Consider the following 13,155-nt stretch of genomic DNA (forward strand, 5'->3'; position numbering starts at 1 on the left):
ACATGCTTGCAGCACAAATGCATTGCTTATTAACAAATGCCCTGCAGTTTCTTCTCAGCCCTGGATGGTCAATTACAGGAGCCAGTTTTGCTATGGCTGGGACAGGCCACATCACTAACCTAATCGGTACCCTCTTGCTCCCTTTCTCTGCCGTTCTTGTACTGTGATGATCAAGGCATATACCCTCTTGTCCCTCTCCTCAGGGAATACTTAAAGTCCACTGTGTTGTTTTTCTCTGTTTTTACTCAGTCTGAGGATAGATGATTAATCAATTGGAAGTCTGCCACGTATGATGTTGGGGTATTCTATGAAATGGGGAAAGGAAGGAGAACGGCCGGCAGGCACAATGATGAGGTATGTGCACAGAAGGCCGAGCGGCAGTGCTGTGTGTGAGCACAATCAAGCCTACGTTTAGGCCACTTTAAACTCTCCCATGCCTCGGGCTCCTTACCTGCTGCTGGGCGACAGATGGGCACACGCACCTGCTTCCTTTACCCACCCACAGTAGGGGTCTCTGGAAGCAATACAGGTTCTGCAGGAAGAGAATGACTGTGAGCTTACCTAGGACTCTTCCCTAAGCACCGTGAACATCCGATGATCAATGAGGCAAATACGTACTTTTTACACTTGCCATGCCGCTCACACCGGCCAAGGGGAACCTTGATCACACAAGTGGAGAATGCAACATACAGGAAGCTGCTGGCTTTGTCCAGCTGCATGCCCATGATCCTCTTGTCTTCTACTCCGTCATAGCTGCACCTACATTTTTAAGGCAGGATAGTCTAAGGCATTCGTAGTCTCTTTTGGGTTAGTTCTTTTCTTCCTGCCACCACCTGCCACCTCCCCGCCACCTCCCCGCCCCCAGCCTATGAGATTAGGTCTCTTCATCTGATCTAACTGAAGAAGCAATGGATCCTTATGTGTGCACCCACATACATACACATAAATACACAATATATGTGTTTACCTGTATAAACGCACACATTAGCAGCAAGGAGGAAATAATGCTTTTAATGTATGAAAGGATTTTTACAAATAATGCTAAAAGTCACCTAAAATGCATAAAATCTAAGTCTACCATGCTTTCTCTGAATGGAAAAGATAATAACGTGACAAATAAGTACTAGGAAAAGAACCAAACATTCCACGCACTTTTCAGGATTGTAAACGCTCATCTCCTCCAGGAAAAGGCTGTCATTTAGGAAACCACTGTTTCCTGTCCTGGCCAAGAACTTCAAGATGATTCCCTTCTCCGATCCCAGGAAAACCACAGTGTGGTTCTGATACGGGCCAGCAGCGGTGTCCACCGCGATTTTGGTCAGGCGGTATCTAAAATGACAGGATCACAGTTTTTACATCTTTGTTGGTCTTTCATTAACGTGTCCCCCTTTTCCACTTCAAACAATTGCGATCGAGCTTTCTAGTAAGAACCTCAAGAAAAATATATGCATATAAATAATGCTCTCAAGCTGTTCTGCTCCTTTATTTCCATATGTAGAGCATTAGTATGGCTCCAAGGGGAGGAGAGAGGTATGTATGTGCAGAGGCCAAGTTACATAATAAATACGTAGCCACACCATCTGAAACCACTCAGCAATTATCCCTTCCATGAGCAACAAGGAGAGACTGATGTCTCCTATGAAGAGGAGAAGAAATAAGTGAACTCATTGAATGTTTCGCACTAACCACGAACGCTTCACTGAATACTGAAAAGAAAAGCCCTGGCTACCATTTTTCCACACTCTTCCTCTGAGGTGCCAAGTCTTGTCAACAAAACGTCAGGTTGGGAAGATTTTGGATTGTGTACAGAGGGGCTGAGAATTCTGAAGGATAGGGGGGAAGGGGTAGAGTGCGAATGGCACTGTTAATAAATAAAAGGGTATATAAGCCAAACAAAATTCATTTAAAGCCAAAGGTAAAGAGCGTTAGTCCTTATCAGCCTCTTAGGTAAGTCTTACATGGCATCTTCTCTAAAATCCCAGAGCAGTTCAACAGTCCATGGAAACCCTTTTCTCTTTAAGCAGTGTGGCAGGAACGGGAAAACATGGACTCTTCTGCAAGTTAGGTACCATGGTTTCCATCTTATGGGCAAGAACCATTATAGTATTTTGTGCGTGCCAAGTTGCTTCAGTGGTGTCTGACTCTTTGCGACCCCATGGACTGTAGCCTGCCAGGCTCCTTTGTCCATGGGATTCTCCAGGCAAGAATACTGGAGTGGGTTGCCATGCCCTTCTCCAGTGGGTCTTCCTGACCCAGGGATTGAACCCAGTTCTCCTGCACTGTAGACAGATTCTTTACTGTTTGAGCTGTCAAGGAGGCCTGCTGTGACAGCTAACAATTCAGAGACAGTGCTCAGATGGAATCTGCAGTATGTTTTGCAACCACAGCAAACAAACAGGTGTGTACATCCATTGACTGATTGTCTTCACGCTCCTCTACTTGAACACACGTGGAATTAACCAGCTAAGGTAAAGGAGACATCTTTGCTTCCTCTAATTGTTGGTCTGGGTCCAGTTAGCCTGAAACTCTCTGAACTGTGTTTTCACTGGGAATGTGGTTATGGGGGTTTGGTGGCATCCACCCAACTGCCCAGGACTTCAGAACTGAACCCGGGCCAGGATGACAGAAGGGGTTCATGGCACTTCAAATCATGATCCACCAATGACAGGTCCAATGATCATGGGCGGGAACAGGGGAAATCCAGTAAGGATGCGGTTTGCCTCACACCCACCTGACCATCGTCCTTAGGAACCATGGCCTGTTGATGATGGACGGCACGGCCTCATCCATGAGCGGGTGCGTTTTGATGAAATTCAAGGTGTCGTCAGGAAATTCATTGGAGGTGGTGTATTTTTCTAAGGAGGTGGAGCCGGCGCAGCAGCCTGGCCTACAAAGAAACAAAGGGAGTGAGCTTCTATCACGCTTTATGGCAAATTCTTTGAATGAACTGCTTCTCTATGCAACTCGCATGAGGGAGAATAGATTGGAGGCTGAGAATAGGAAGCTGAACAATGCATAATGCCACCAAAAAATATGCTTAGATTGCCTCGGGGCCGCCTCCGCGCTCCATAGAGAAGCCCGAGCCAGGACGGTTCAGCCTTGGCTGAGAGGAGCCGGGTTTCCCCGCCAGAAACACAAACAAACCACACAGTGATGGAACTCGAAACAAGTGAGAGTTTCGAAACAAGTGAGACGTTTGCACGTCCCTGGGACTGCTCTGCCTGTCTTAAAACCCTGCTAGGAGTTCTGGAGGCATTTGTTCCACAGAAGGAGACAACTGGGCTGACTTTTTCACAAATGTAGAAAACAAAGGTGTTCAGAAAGTTGCTGGCCTTATGAAACCTGCTTTGTGGTGGTTTAGTTGCTAAGCCGTGTCCGTCTCTTTTGCGACCCCACGGATTGTAGGCCACCAGGCTCCTCTGTCCATGGGATTTCTCAGACAAGAATACTGGAATGGGTTGCCATTTCCTCCTCCAGGGGATCTTCCCAACCCAGGGACTGAACCTGCATCTCCTGCTTGGCAGGTGGATTCTTTACCACTGAACCTACCTGCTAGACTCAGTATAACCCTCCTGCATCTCCTGCTTGGCAGGTGGATTCTTTACCACTGAACCTACCTGCTAGACTCAGTATAACCCTCCTGCATCTCCTGCTTGGCAGGTGGATTCTTTACCACTGAACCTACCTGCTAGACTCAGTATAACCCTCCTGCATCTCCTGCTTGGCAGGTGGATTCTTTACCATTGAACCTACCTGCTAGACTCAGTATAACCCATTCTCATTACCAGGAGGTCAGGGAACCTTTTGTTTTTTTATTGCTTTCATTTGATTTGGGTAGGCATGAAAAGCCAATTACACTGAAATTCTTGTCTGAAAAGTCATTTTAAAACACGCTGAACAATGACACTGAAGATTGGTTTCTAGAAGAAATGACATGGTTTCAGGAGTCAAGGGACATCTCAGCAAAGTCAGATCAGGGAGACATTAGCGCCAGTCTTGTCCAGACTCCTGGCTGCCCCTCTGGTGCAGGAGGGAAAAGTGGACCCTGACAGCACTGGCAGGATCTAGCCCTGGGCACATGCTTTCATGGCACTAACCCAGCCAGCCAGGGAAAGCATCCTGCTGTCTGTAAGAGAGACAGGCCAGCGTGCGGAACGATGACCAGTGGAAAGTCACTTAAAGTATGCGTCCTGCTTGCCTGGAAGGTAGTCAACACTCCTTTAGAGAATCCATCTGACTTAGAGCCTTTGAGAATTCGCCTGAGGTTGCCAGAGTATGTTTTTTACAATTAGCCTGTTCTCCTTTAGTAACAGAGAAGGCACATACCAGATAGTTCAGGGGATGAAAAAGGATGGATCATAGGGGTTTCTGCCCTGGGTACAGTGATTCATATTATCTAAGGTTGTTCAATTCAGTGAATTGGGTTAGGTACTTTTGGGGGGATGGAATTGGATGTTGGAGGAAAGAGTTGGAAACCAAAAAAGTTTAAAAGACATTGGGTTTCCTTCCACAGATTAAGTGGAGGAAGCTAACACACAGGTATGTTTCTGTATATTCATAATGTAGGTTTCAAATGCTGTAGGAGTCAGACACGACTGAGTGACTGAGCAACAAAGGGAGGTATGCCGCGTGTGAAACATAAAGAGGGCAGGCACAGGGCTGGGAGAGGGTTTCATCCTGTCCCAGTTAGAGAAATGAATGAACTGGTTTGTTGTTCAGTCACTCAGTTGTGTCCGACTCTTTGTGACCCCACAGACTGCAAGCATGCTAGGCTTCTCTGTCCTTCACCATCTCCTGGAGTTTGCTCAAACTCACATCTGTTGAGTCAGTGATGCCATCCAACTATCCCATCCTCTGTTGCCCCCTTATCCTGCTCTCAATATTTCCCAGCATCATGGTCTTTTCCAATGAGTTGGCTGTTCATATCAGGTGGACAAAGTATTGGACTGGTTTAGTGTGTAGATTTGATGGAAATTACACAGGACCAAAAGTCTCTAGATTGTCTCTGGACAATAGGTTCCCCATAAAGGCACTTTTGGGGCATGTTTTGAGGACGAGGGAACCCACGGTATATCCAGACCCCAAACAGACTAGAACCCTCAGACCAGAGACATCCTAATAATGGCCCACTGCACCTGCTGATCCCTACCTGCCCTTAGCTCAGGATTAGCTGTGATTCAGTCTAGTCACAGAATCCAGCGAACACTGTTTATATTTTACATTTTATTAAGGCTGAAAGACATGGGTCTCCGTGAAACTGAAGGGAAGCAGGGAGGAGTGGTGGAAGTCATCTCCCCAGATCGGTGAGCTTGCACAACACACTCTGTACCTCTCTGGGCCTCAGTTTCCTCAGCTATAGACCACTGGGGCTGCTGGGGCAGATGGCTCCTGTCATCCAAGGATTACAGTGGATAATCCACAGATTATATAGTCTAAGTGAAAGACTAGAGAGTCACTGTTTTGAATATAACTTGGGTAATTTGGCGTTTTGGCTAAAGGAATGAAGGTAAATGGCCTCATAGGCCTTTCTTTTGTGTTGGCATTTGTATCTGCCCGCATGGAAGGCCCTGGTGTGCAGTTGATAAGATGCTCATTGCGTGTGTGCTAAGTTGCTTCAGTTGTGTCTGACTCTCTGTGGCCCTGTGGACTGCAGTCCTCTGGGCTCCTTTGTCTATGGGATTCTCCAGACAAGAATACTGGAGTGAGTTGCCATGCCCTCCTCCAGGGGATCTTCCCAACCCAGGGATCGAACCCATGTCTCTTATGTCTCCTGCATTGGCAGGAGAGTTCTTTACCACTAGTGCCACCTGGGAAGCCCAAGATACTCATCATGGGAGCTAACTGCACCACTTCTGGAAATTTAAAAGAGCCTGATAAACATGGGCATGTACCTGGGCTTAGGCACGCGTTCATCAGGAACTGGTGTCCATGTGGAATCTGGAGACTTCTGTTCTTTGAATCTCCCAGTAAAGACATTGGCGATGTCATGCATGTCATAGGCACACACTGCAGATCCAGGGATGCTGCGATGGGACATTTCATACAAAGTGTTACTTGTGCAACAGTTCCACATGCAGTTTGGAAAACATACACCAAAGAAACTTCCCTAGTGCTGGCAGTTGAAATTTAGTGTTCATACTCTGAACAGTATAAATGTAAGGGACCCTAGTGCATAAGGAGACTGTTCCAGTGAATCAGATTTGCCTCACTGGTCTTAAAGAAAGGGCTAGTTAAAGCAAAATCATAGGGAAAAAAACCCTTTTTTGGTCTTGTGTCTGGCACTGCTTTTGTTTATAAAGGAGGAATGGTTGACCTGGTAATTTTCAAGTTTCATGAATTCCCTGAAATTAATTACCAGTCTTTAAACCAAAGATAAAATGTTTGGACAACATTCTGCATCTCTGATACTGGTAAAAGTTTGAAGTAAAAGTGTCCCTGCTGTCCACATATTCCTTCTCTGAATTTGGCTCCTCAAGTCAAGGACGTCAGTAGTGAGAATGTATGTGTGAGGAACCCAAACATATTTTATGTTAATCACTGGACACTGCCAATTTTACTTCCTGTTTATTTGCATAAGACTAAACAGTTTAAATCTCTAAAGCACCAATGCTTTGCAAATAAAATGCTCGATTAAGTGCTAAATAATAACATCAGTAATCTCTACCTATAATTACATTCTTGCCTGGCACTCCTGGAAGGACTTTGGGGTTGTTTTTCATCAATGGTGAGAAGACATGAATTATTCATTCATCTAGGTACACTACTTGAACCTGTGTTTGTTTCTATGGTTGTTCCTTGATTTTGATCAAATAAATTTCAGGCACTGGCTGGCCAACAGTTTGAATCAGGCTTTGAGATAGTGGGTCACTGCACACAGAAGCACCCAGGGCAAGACACAGGCGCTTGGCAGCATCAGCTTCATACAGGGCAGAGAGAATGATTTGGCCTGGATTTTGCACATGTCGAAAAGCTATGGAAAACACTGCATGTATGATTAGGAGAATTTTATGCCACCTTTAATTTCACAAAATAATTATTGAAGTATTACTAAGAAAGTGAGAAATGGGGGAGGATTAGAAAGCTTATTTAAAACAGAGTGGCAGGATGAATTTTAAAGTATGTAGCGTGTGTGTGTGTGTATGTGTGTATTATTCACAATATTAAGTCTATAATAAGACAGTGATCTCCATTTGTTTTGAAACTTTAGCGCCCCTAACATTATTTAATTTTGTAAGACTCTTTTCACATCTTGCTCTCCTAAAAAAGGTGTACACATTTACTTTAAATATTAAGAAAAATAGGATAAATTTGGAAGTATTTTATGAGGCACTTCATAATTGCTAAAGATACCCTAGGGTTTATAATCTTCCTAATGTTAGAATCATGTGTAAAATCCTTTCTTTTTTCTTCCCTACTTTATCCCCTCCCTTTATTCCCATCTTCTGTTCATTCAACATATATTTATGGAATCCCCAATCTCAAGCAGTGAATGCTCAGTAAATAACAAATTGTGCTCTCAGCTGATTCATAATTCAGTGTGGCAGCAAGCAACAGCAGCAGTGATAATAATAATAACAACAGCAACTTTTCCAAGACCATCTGGTAAAGGCAGTATATATGAAAGGCACATGCAGAGTTCCAGGGAATGTGATTGGAACTGAGCCTTGGAGCATGCCCAGGGGCTCAGTGGGCAAGCAGACAGGTTGGGGGAGCAGGCTGGGCAAGACAGCAGGGTGTGAGTGGTTCAGTCAACCCTCTGCACTGGAGGAGGAGCTGACCATGATGGGCTTCCATGCCATGCCAACAAGGGAGCTGGGCTTTATCTTCAGGGCAAGAGGAGCCCCTAAAGGATTTGAGACAACCTGACATGATGGAGTGGGAATGTGTGGAGAATGGGGTGGAAAGGGATGAAACCAGAGGGAGTAATCAGAGAGGGACTATCATTTATAGATGAAGACTGGTCTGCATACTTTTGCCATTTTCTGATCTTACTGACCAAATATGGTTTCTGAGACTGCATTAGCATGCACTTATTGAATGTCTCCTAGGGACCTTTAAAGAAAATTCTTTAAATGGAGTTTGTGTAATATTTAGGAATCTCCTACTTTGTTATAATCACAACGTAATTCATTTTCTCAAAAAACATTAAAAAAAATTAGAAATGTGCTCTGAAATTCCACTGGCACTTACATTCCTATGTTCCAGAACAGTCTTCTTTTTCAACACTCCTAGATACATGGGTTCCAAAGTACAAGCAGTTAAGGCCTGAATTTTTACATCTTTTCTATTCTCAAGTCTAAAAATTCTCAAGTCTAAAAATGGTCACAACTTACTTAAACCTAACTAAATACTTGCTGCAATACAGGTTTATGTTTTCTGTCTTCAATGGGGGATGCTCGATTCTCGCCCTCTGTATAATTGAGGAACGTTATTTCATCTTTCAGCTTGCTCTGTTGTGGACTTTACCCAGTTCTTGGGCATTTTTTCCTAGCTGCTGTCCTTCAGTCTCATCATGTATGTTCCTATCATCTAGCCATTCACCAGGTTCTTCAAAGTCTTTGTAAAAAGTATAATCCAAAACAAGACAGTGTATTGTCTTGAAGATCAGAAGATTGAGCAGAAGATCAGAGAGAACAGGCAGAATTGTACATAGTCTAGTACATGTACTTCAATTTCTTGGCCACGGCCAGAGTGAAGATCATTTCCACAGGACAGTGCTAGGGCTGGGAGAGCCGAGTACCAGGGAACACAGCGTCCCTCTTCCTCTATGCGTTAGTCTCCACATGTGTCCACTGCTCCAGGGACAGTTTTTAGTGTGTCATTTAATAGCTCAGTGTCTTAGCTTAAATAAATACAAAAATAGGAATGAATGGGCTGAGACTCAGTATTTCTCAGTACAATGTTTGATGACTTGTAAATCCTCAATGGAGGTGGTGGTGGTGTCGCTCAGTCATGTCCATCTCTTGTGACCCCATGGACTGTAGGCCACTAGGGTCCTCTGTCCATGGGATTTCCCAGGCAAGAATACTGGAGTGCGTTGCCATTTCTTTCTCCAAAGGATCTTCCAGGCCCAGGGATCAAACCTGCATCACTTGCATTGCAGGTGGATTCTTTAGTACTGAACCACTAACTCCTTTTATTGAGGTTTATTGATGAAACCTAAATCCTCAATAAACCCCTCCAGAATCAGACAGTGGTGCTGTGGTTGGGATTCTGGTTCCTCAAACAGGATGATAACCAGGTGGGATGCAAGATGGACTCATCTACTTCCTAAATTTCACCCTGTAGCATTTTAATACATATCCAGTATTTTTCAAAAATTACTGATCTAATCATAGAAATATTAAAAGTCAAATAAAAGGTTAGGTGACCTAGAAAAGAGGAACATTCTTGAATGCCAAAGCTGCTGCTTCTATCTGTGGACTACCTGGACCAGAGAGTAGAATTGAACTCGGTTTCCTCAAGTGTAAAAAGAAGGCAACGGTATTCACTTTTCAAGATAACTAGAGGGATTGAGAAATAACACATGAATAGTGTTTCTATCCCAGACATCTGAAAAGATATTGGAATAATTTATCTCATTACTTTCTCCAAAATTCTCTAACAGCACTTATACTGACCATTTGTGGATGAAAACTGAGCGTTACAGTTATAGTGAATGGCAGTGTTTCCATCAGTTGCAAATCTTGTGTATTAGACAAGAACCCCTTGGGAAAAGGAAGCCGGGAAGGACCGATGAAGTCCGCACCGCCAGGACATGGTTACCTGTTATAAGGTGTGGAGAAGGTTGCCAGGACAACATCACGGCCATGAATACGAATCACATCGGTAACTGCCTGCAGGATGTTGAAATAAAAATGGGAGTCCCCGGGAACGGAGCAATTGAGGCGAGCCTTCAGGAAAGAAGTCCACTGCTTCTCCAGCACTCTCTGAGACCCTCCCATGTCATTCTTACAGACCTGAGCCACCCTTGGGAAAACTACCTGCAGGGGGAAAACACGGAGAAGACAAAATGCACTTACTTTTCATGGAGATCTTGGTAGAATTTACCTTTCTTAGAAAAATAGAAACAGAACAACAAGATGCTTAATTTAATCCTGTGTTTCTAAAATCAGTGGCAAAAAAAAAAAAAAAGGGAAAAACTCAGCATTGGAACAGCATGTTTTGAAAGATAAGGCTGTGGCATTTAATACAGAACTATAAATCCTTCAGGGGATCAGCTCCCAGGCACATACACTCATTTCCATACAGACTGCTTAGCTTTTTATTTCCTCAAACAAAAGCGTACTTTGTATGCGCCATCTCTGCCATCCTCCCTGGCTGCCTCTGGGCTCTGCCTCTCATGCTCTGAATTCCTCTAACTGTGCAAGCCACCCTGGTATTGAATTTGTGCCCTCCAACTCAGTGGTCTTGATCCACTCTCTGGTAAAAAATAATCGAAATAGACATCCCCTAAGTCTTCTATTGCTTTTTTGCAATGAATACAGTCGAGACCCTGGGGTTGCTTATAGGTATTGAATAGTTACTTTCTCTCTGTAGAGCAGCTCAGCTTAAAACAAATCAAAACAAAAAAACTTGATGAGTAGACCTGGAAACCACATCTTTCTTAAGATACTTGAAACTCATCTGTTTATTATGTTTTCAATGTATTTAAGAGGTTTCCCTGTATTCTGTTACTAATCAGAAAAAGCATATAGGGGTTCAAGGAAGCAAAATGTTTCACTTCCACCAGTCTTTGCTGGGTCTTCTCAAAACGATGACCTTGTCCTTAGATTTATGGTTTTGTTTCAAAGCCATTCATAACCACATTGGCCCCATATTAAGGCATCCTCCCCTCTTACCTTTCCCATGCTGTTGTACTCCACCGCTATTTCCCTAAAGAAGAAGTAGATGTAGTCTCCATAATCTACCGCTTGGACAAAATACGGTTCTGTGGACAAATGGGCACTTTAATTGGGGGCGTGTCACACAGAGTGAAAAGAACTGCAATCAGTTGCAACCAAAGACATGTTATGAAATAAAATCGTAGGGCCATTAGACATTTGGTTAACACTAACTGTTTCTAGTGACTTTACACATGCAAGTGCTTAATGATTTCCAAAAGCATTTAAGCCTACAGATTTAATCTTCCAGAAGCAGTTGCAATGAACAATGAAGAATAAATGAGTTTTGCATATCTCTGTAATTTTATTTTCTACAATACAAGGCTCATACTACAGAATAGATTTTGTACACATTGCCTTGTCAACCTTGACTCATTCGGGTTGTGAACAGCTTTTTTCCTGTTCCCCACCACCTCTAATTCCCCGTTCCCTTCTATGAATGAAGTGTTTTGTTTAGTTGGTTTTATGTGGGACTTTGAAATGAGAGCTTGAAGCAGGAAAGATGAATGTAATGTATTCTATTATAGTGGTGTTGGTAGTTTTGATAATACTCCAGAAACTCATGGGAAGTGAAAAGGGGAGGTAATAAATCAACTCGGGGCAAGAGATGCAATTTCCACCTTCCTGTCCGTGAGAAGCCATTACTAAAATGAAACTACAATCTGGACCATTCAGACGCTAAATCTCCTTCAAGATATACATCTCCCCCACCACACCTCCTTTCTTTTTTTAATTGTTTGTTCACCTTTTAACCACTTTGAATCATGCTTGACGGTCCGTAGGGTTGGGCTGTCTCCAAGACTCCGGTAGATGACTGCATCAATGGCAAGGAAGTCTGTCACTGTAGCAGAGTATAGTTTTCCATCTTTGAAGAGAAAGAGGAGAGGAGAATAGGGTTGGAGCAAGATGGTGGGCACGGGGGAATAATAGAGACATCCCCCACCTGGCTTTCCTATATCAGGCAAATAAGAGGACAACTGAGACAAATCCAAGAGTCTCTAGGAAAATACTTGGCCCACATTCCTAACCATTTTAAACTGGGATCACGAGATGAAACATTTTTCATTTTTAAATTGCATGGCAATTTCTAAGCAGCAGCAGCTCAGGGAACAGGGTAAATGAAAAATGTTGTTTGCTTCACTCCATTAGATGGACCTTGACTGAAATCTCAAGGCCAAGGCCCCTTGGACACTGCAGCCACCACCATACCGTGGTAAACTGGATTAGGTAGGAGCCCCGGGAAAGAGAGACGCTGATTGTATCACCAGAAAAATTTAAGTGCAAGCAGAAGAAAGTCCGCAGCCTAAGCAAGTGAGGGAAGTTGAAGAAAGAGGATTTGTAAGCAAAAAAGAGCTGACTAAATTGCTACATATAATCATACTCCGATTAAAAAAAAGAAAAAAAAAGAAGATTGGTATGTGTATCCTTTTTGAGTCTGTGCTCCTCTTTACCTCAATCAGGAGAGCCACTAACTCCTACTGATCTAGCTTTCCATTTAAGAGATACTTGTTTCAGTATTTCCAAAGTCTCAAACTGAGAACATTCTGATATACAAGAAGCCAAAATAAAGAGAGGGAAGGGATGATGATGAGTTCAAACTGGACTTTTCTTTAAGAATTCATACTCTTTGGGACTTCTGCTTGAGGATACATCCAAGGCAAAAGAGAGACAAGATGATTGAAGATGAAATCCTTAAAATTTGTGGTTCTTTTCCTGGATTAGCAAGCATTCTTTACACAGATAATCAAATGGGCTGTTCTGGAATAGTAAAATCTGTGTAGGTGAAATGGAAACAATAATTATATTCAATATAAATATAAATAGCTTCCTTGGCTCAGCTTTAATGGGTTACCTGTCTTCATTAATTGTGGTTTCCAGAGCATCTTCAGAAGTGGCTTATATACATCACAGTTCTCTTTAAGCTCTAACGCTTGTGGGATAAGCATATGGTTCTGTTTTAAATAAACATACCTAAGCAAAGTCTTTGAGGTCTACTTTTGGTCCCCAGTGGTTCAGAGGGTAAAGCGTCTGCCTGCAATGCAGGAGACCTGGGTTCGATCCCTGGGTCAGGAAGATCCCCTGGAGAAGGCAGTGACAACCCACTCCAGTACTCTTGCCTGGAAAATCCCATGGACAGAGAAGCCTGGTAGACTACAGTCCATGGGATCGCAAAGAGTCGGACACGACTGAGCGACTTTACTTTCTTTCACTTTCACTTTCTTTGGTCTTAACTGGTATTTGCTCAGTTTCAGGTAGAGCTGTCTTCATATCT

The 13,155-nt window shown here is 43.3% G+C and overlaps 1 protein-coding gene across 3 annotated transcripts in view; it reads right to left on the minus strand.

Annotated features, from left to right (window-relative positions):
• The window catches only part of SEMA6A (semaphorin 6A), a 129,243-nt gene that overhangs the window by 32,768 nt on the left and 83,320 nt on the right, over positions 1–13,155 (minus strand). For all 3 annotated transcript variants that reach the window (XM_027546936.1, XM_027546937.1, XM_027546938.1), the window contains exons 8-15: positions 11,629–11,748; positions 10,842–10,930; positions 9,766–9,983; positions 5,892–6,023; positions 2,732–2,887; positions 1,153–1,329; positions 619–759; positions 452–532 (exon numbers count right to left, since the gene is read on the minus strand). In XM_027546936.1, the coding sequence (XP_027402737.1) occupies positions 452–532; positions 619–759; positions 1,153–1,329; positions 2,732–2,887; positions 5,892–6,023; positions 9,766–9,983; positions 10,842–10,930; positions 11,629–11,748 (1,114 nt within the window). The remainder of the gene's footprint in view (positions 1–451; positions 533–618; positions 760–1,152; positions 1,330–2,731; positions 2,888–5,891; positions 6,024–9,765; positions 9,984–10,841; positions 10,931–11,628; positions 11,749–13,155) is intronic.

This window comes from Bos indicus x Bos taurus, chromosome 7 (assembly GCF_003369695.1).
Source record: "Bos indicus x Bos taurus breed Angus x Brahman F1 hybrid chromosome 7, Bos_hybrid_MaternalHap_v2.0, whole genome shotgun sequence".
In the NCBI taxonomy this organism is placed as follows: Eukaryota; Metazoa; Chordata; class Mammalia; order Artiodactyla; family Bovidae; genus Bos; species Bos indicus x Bos taurus.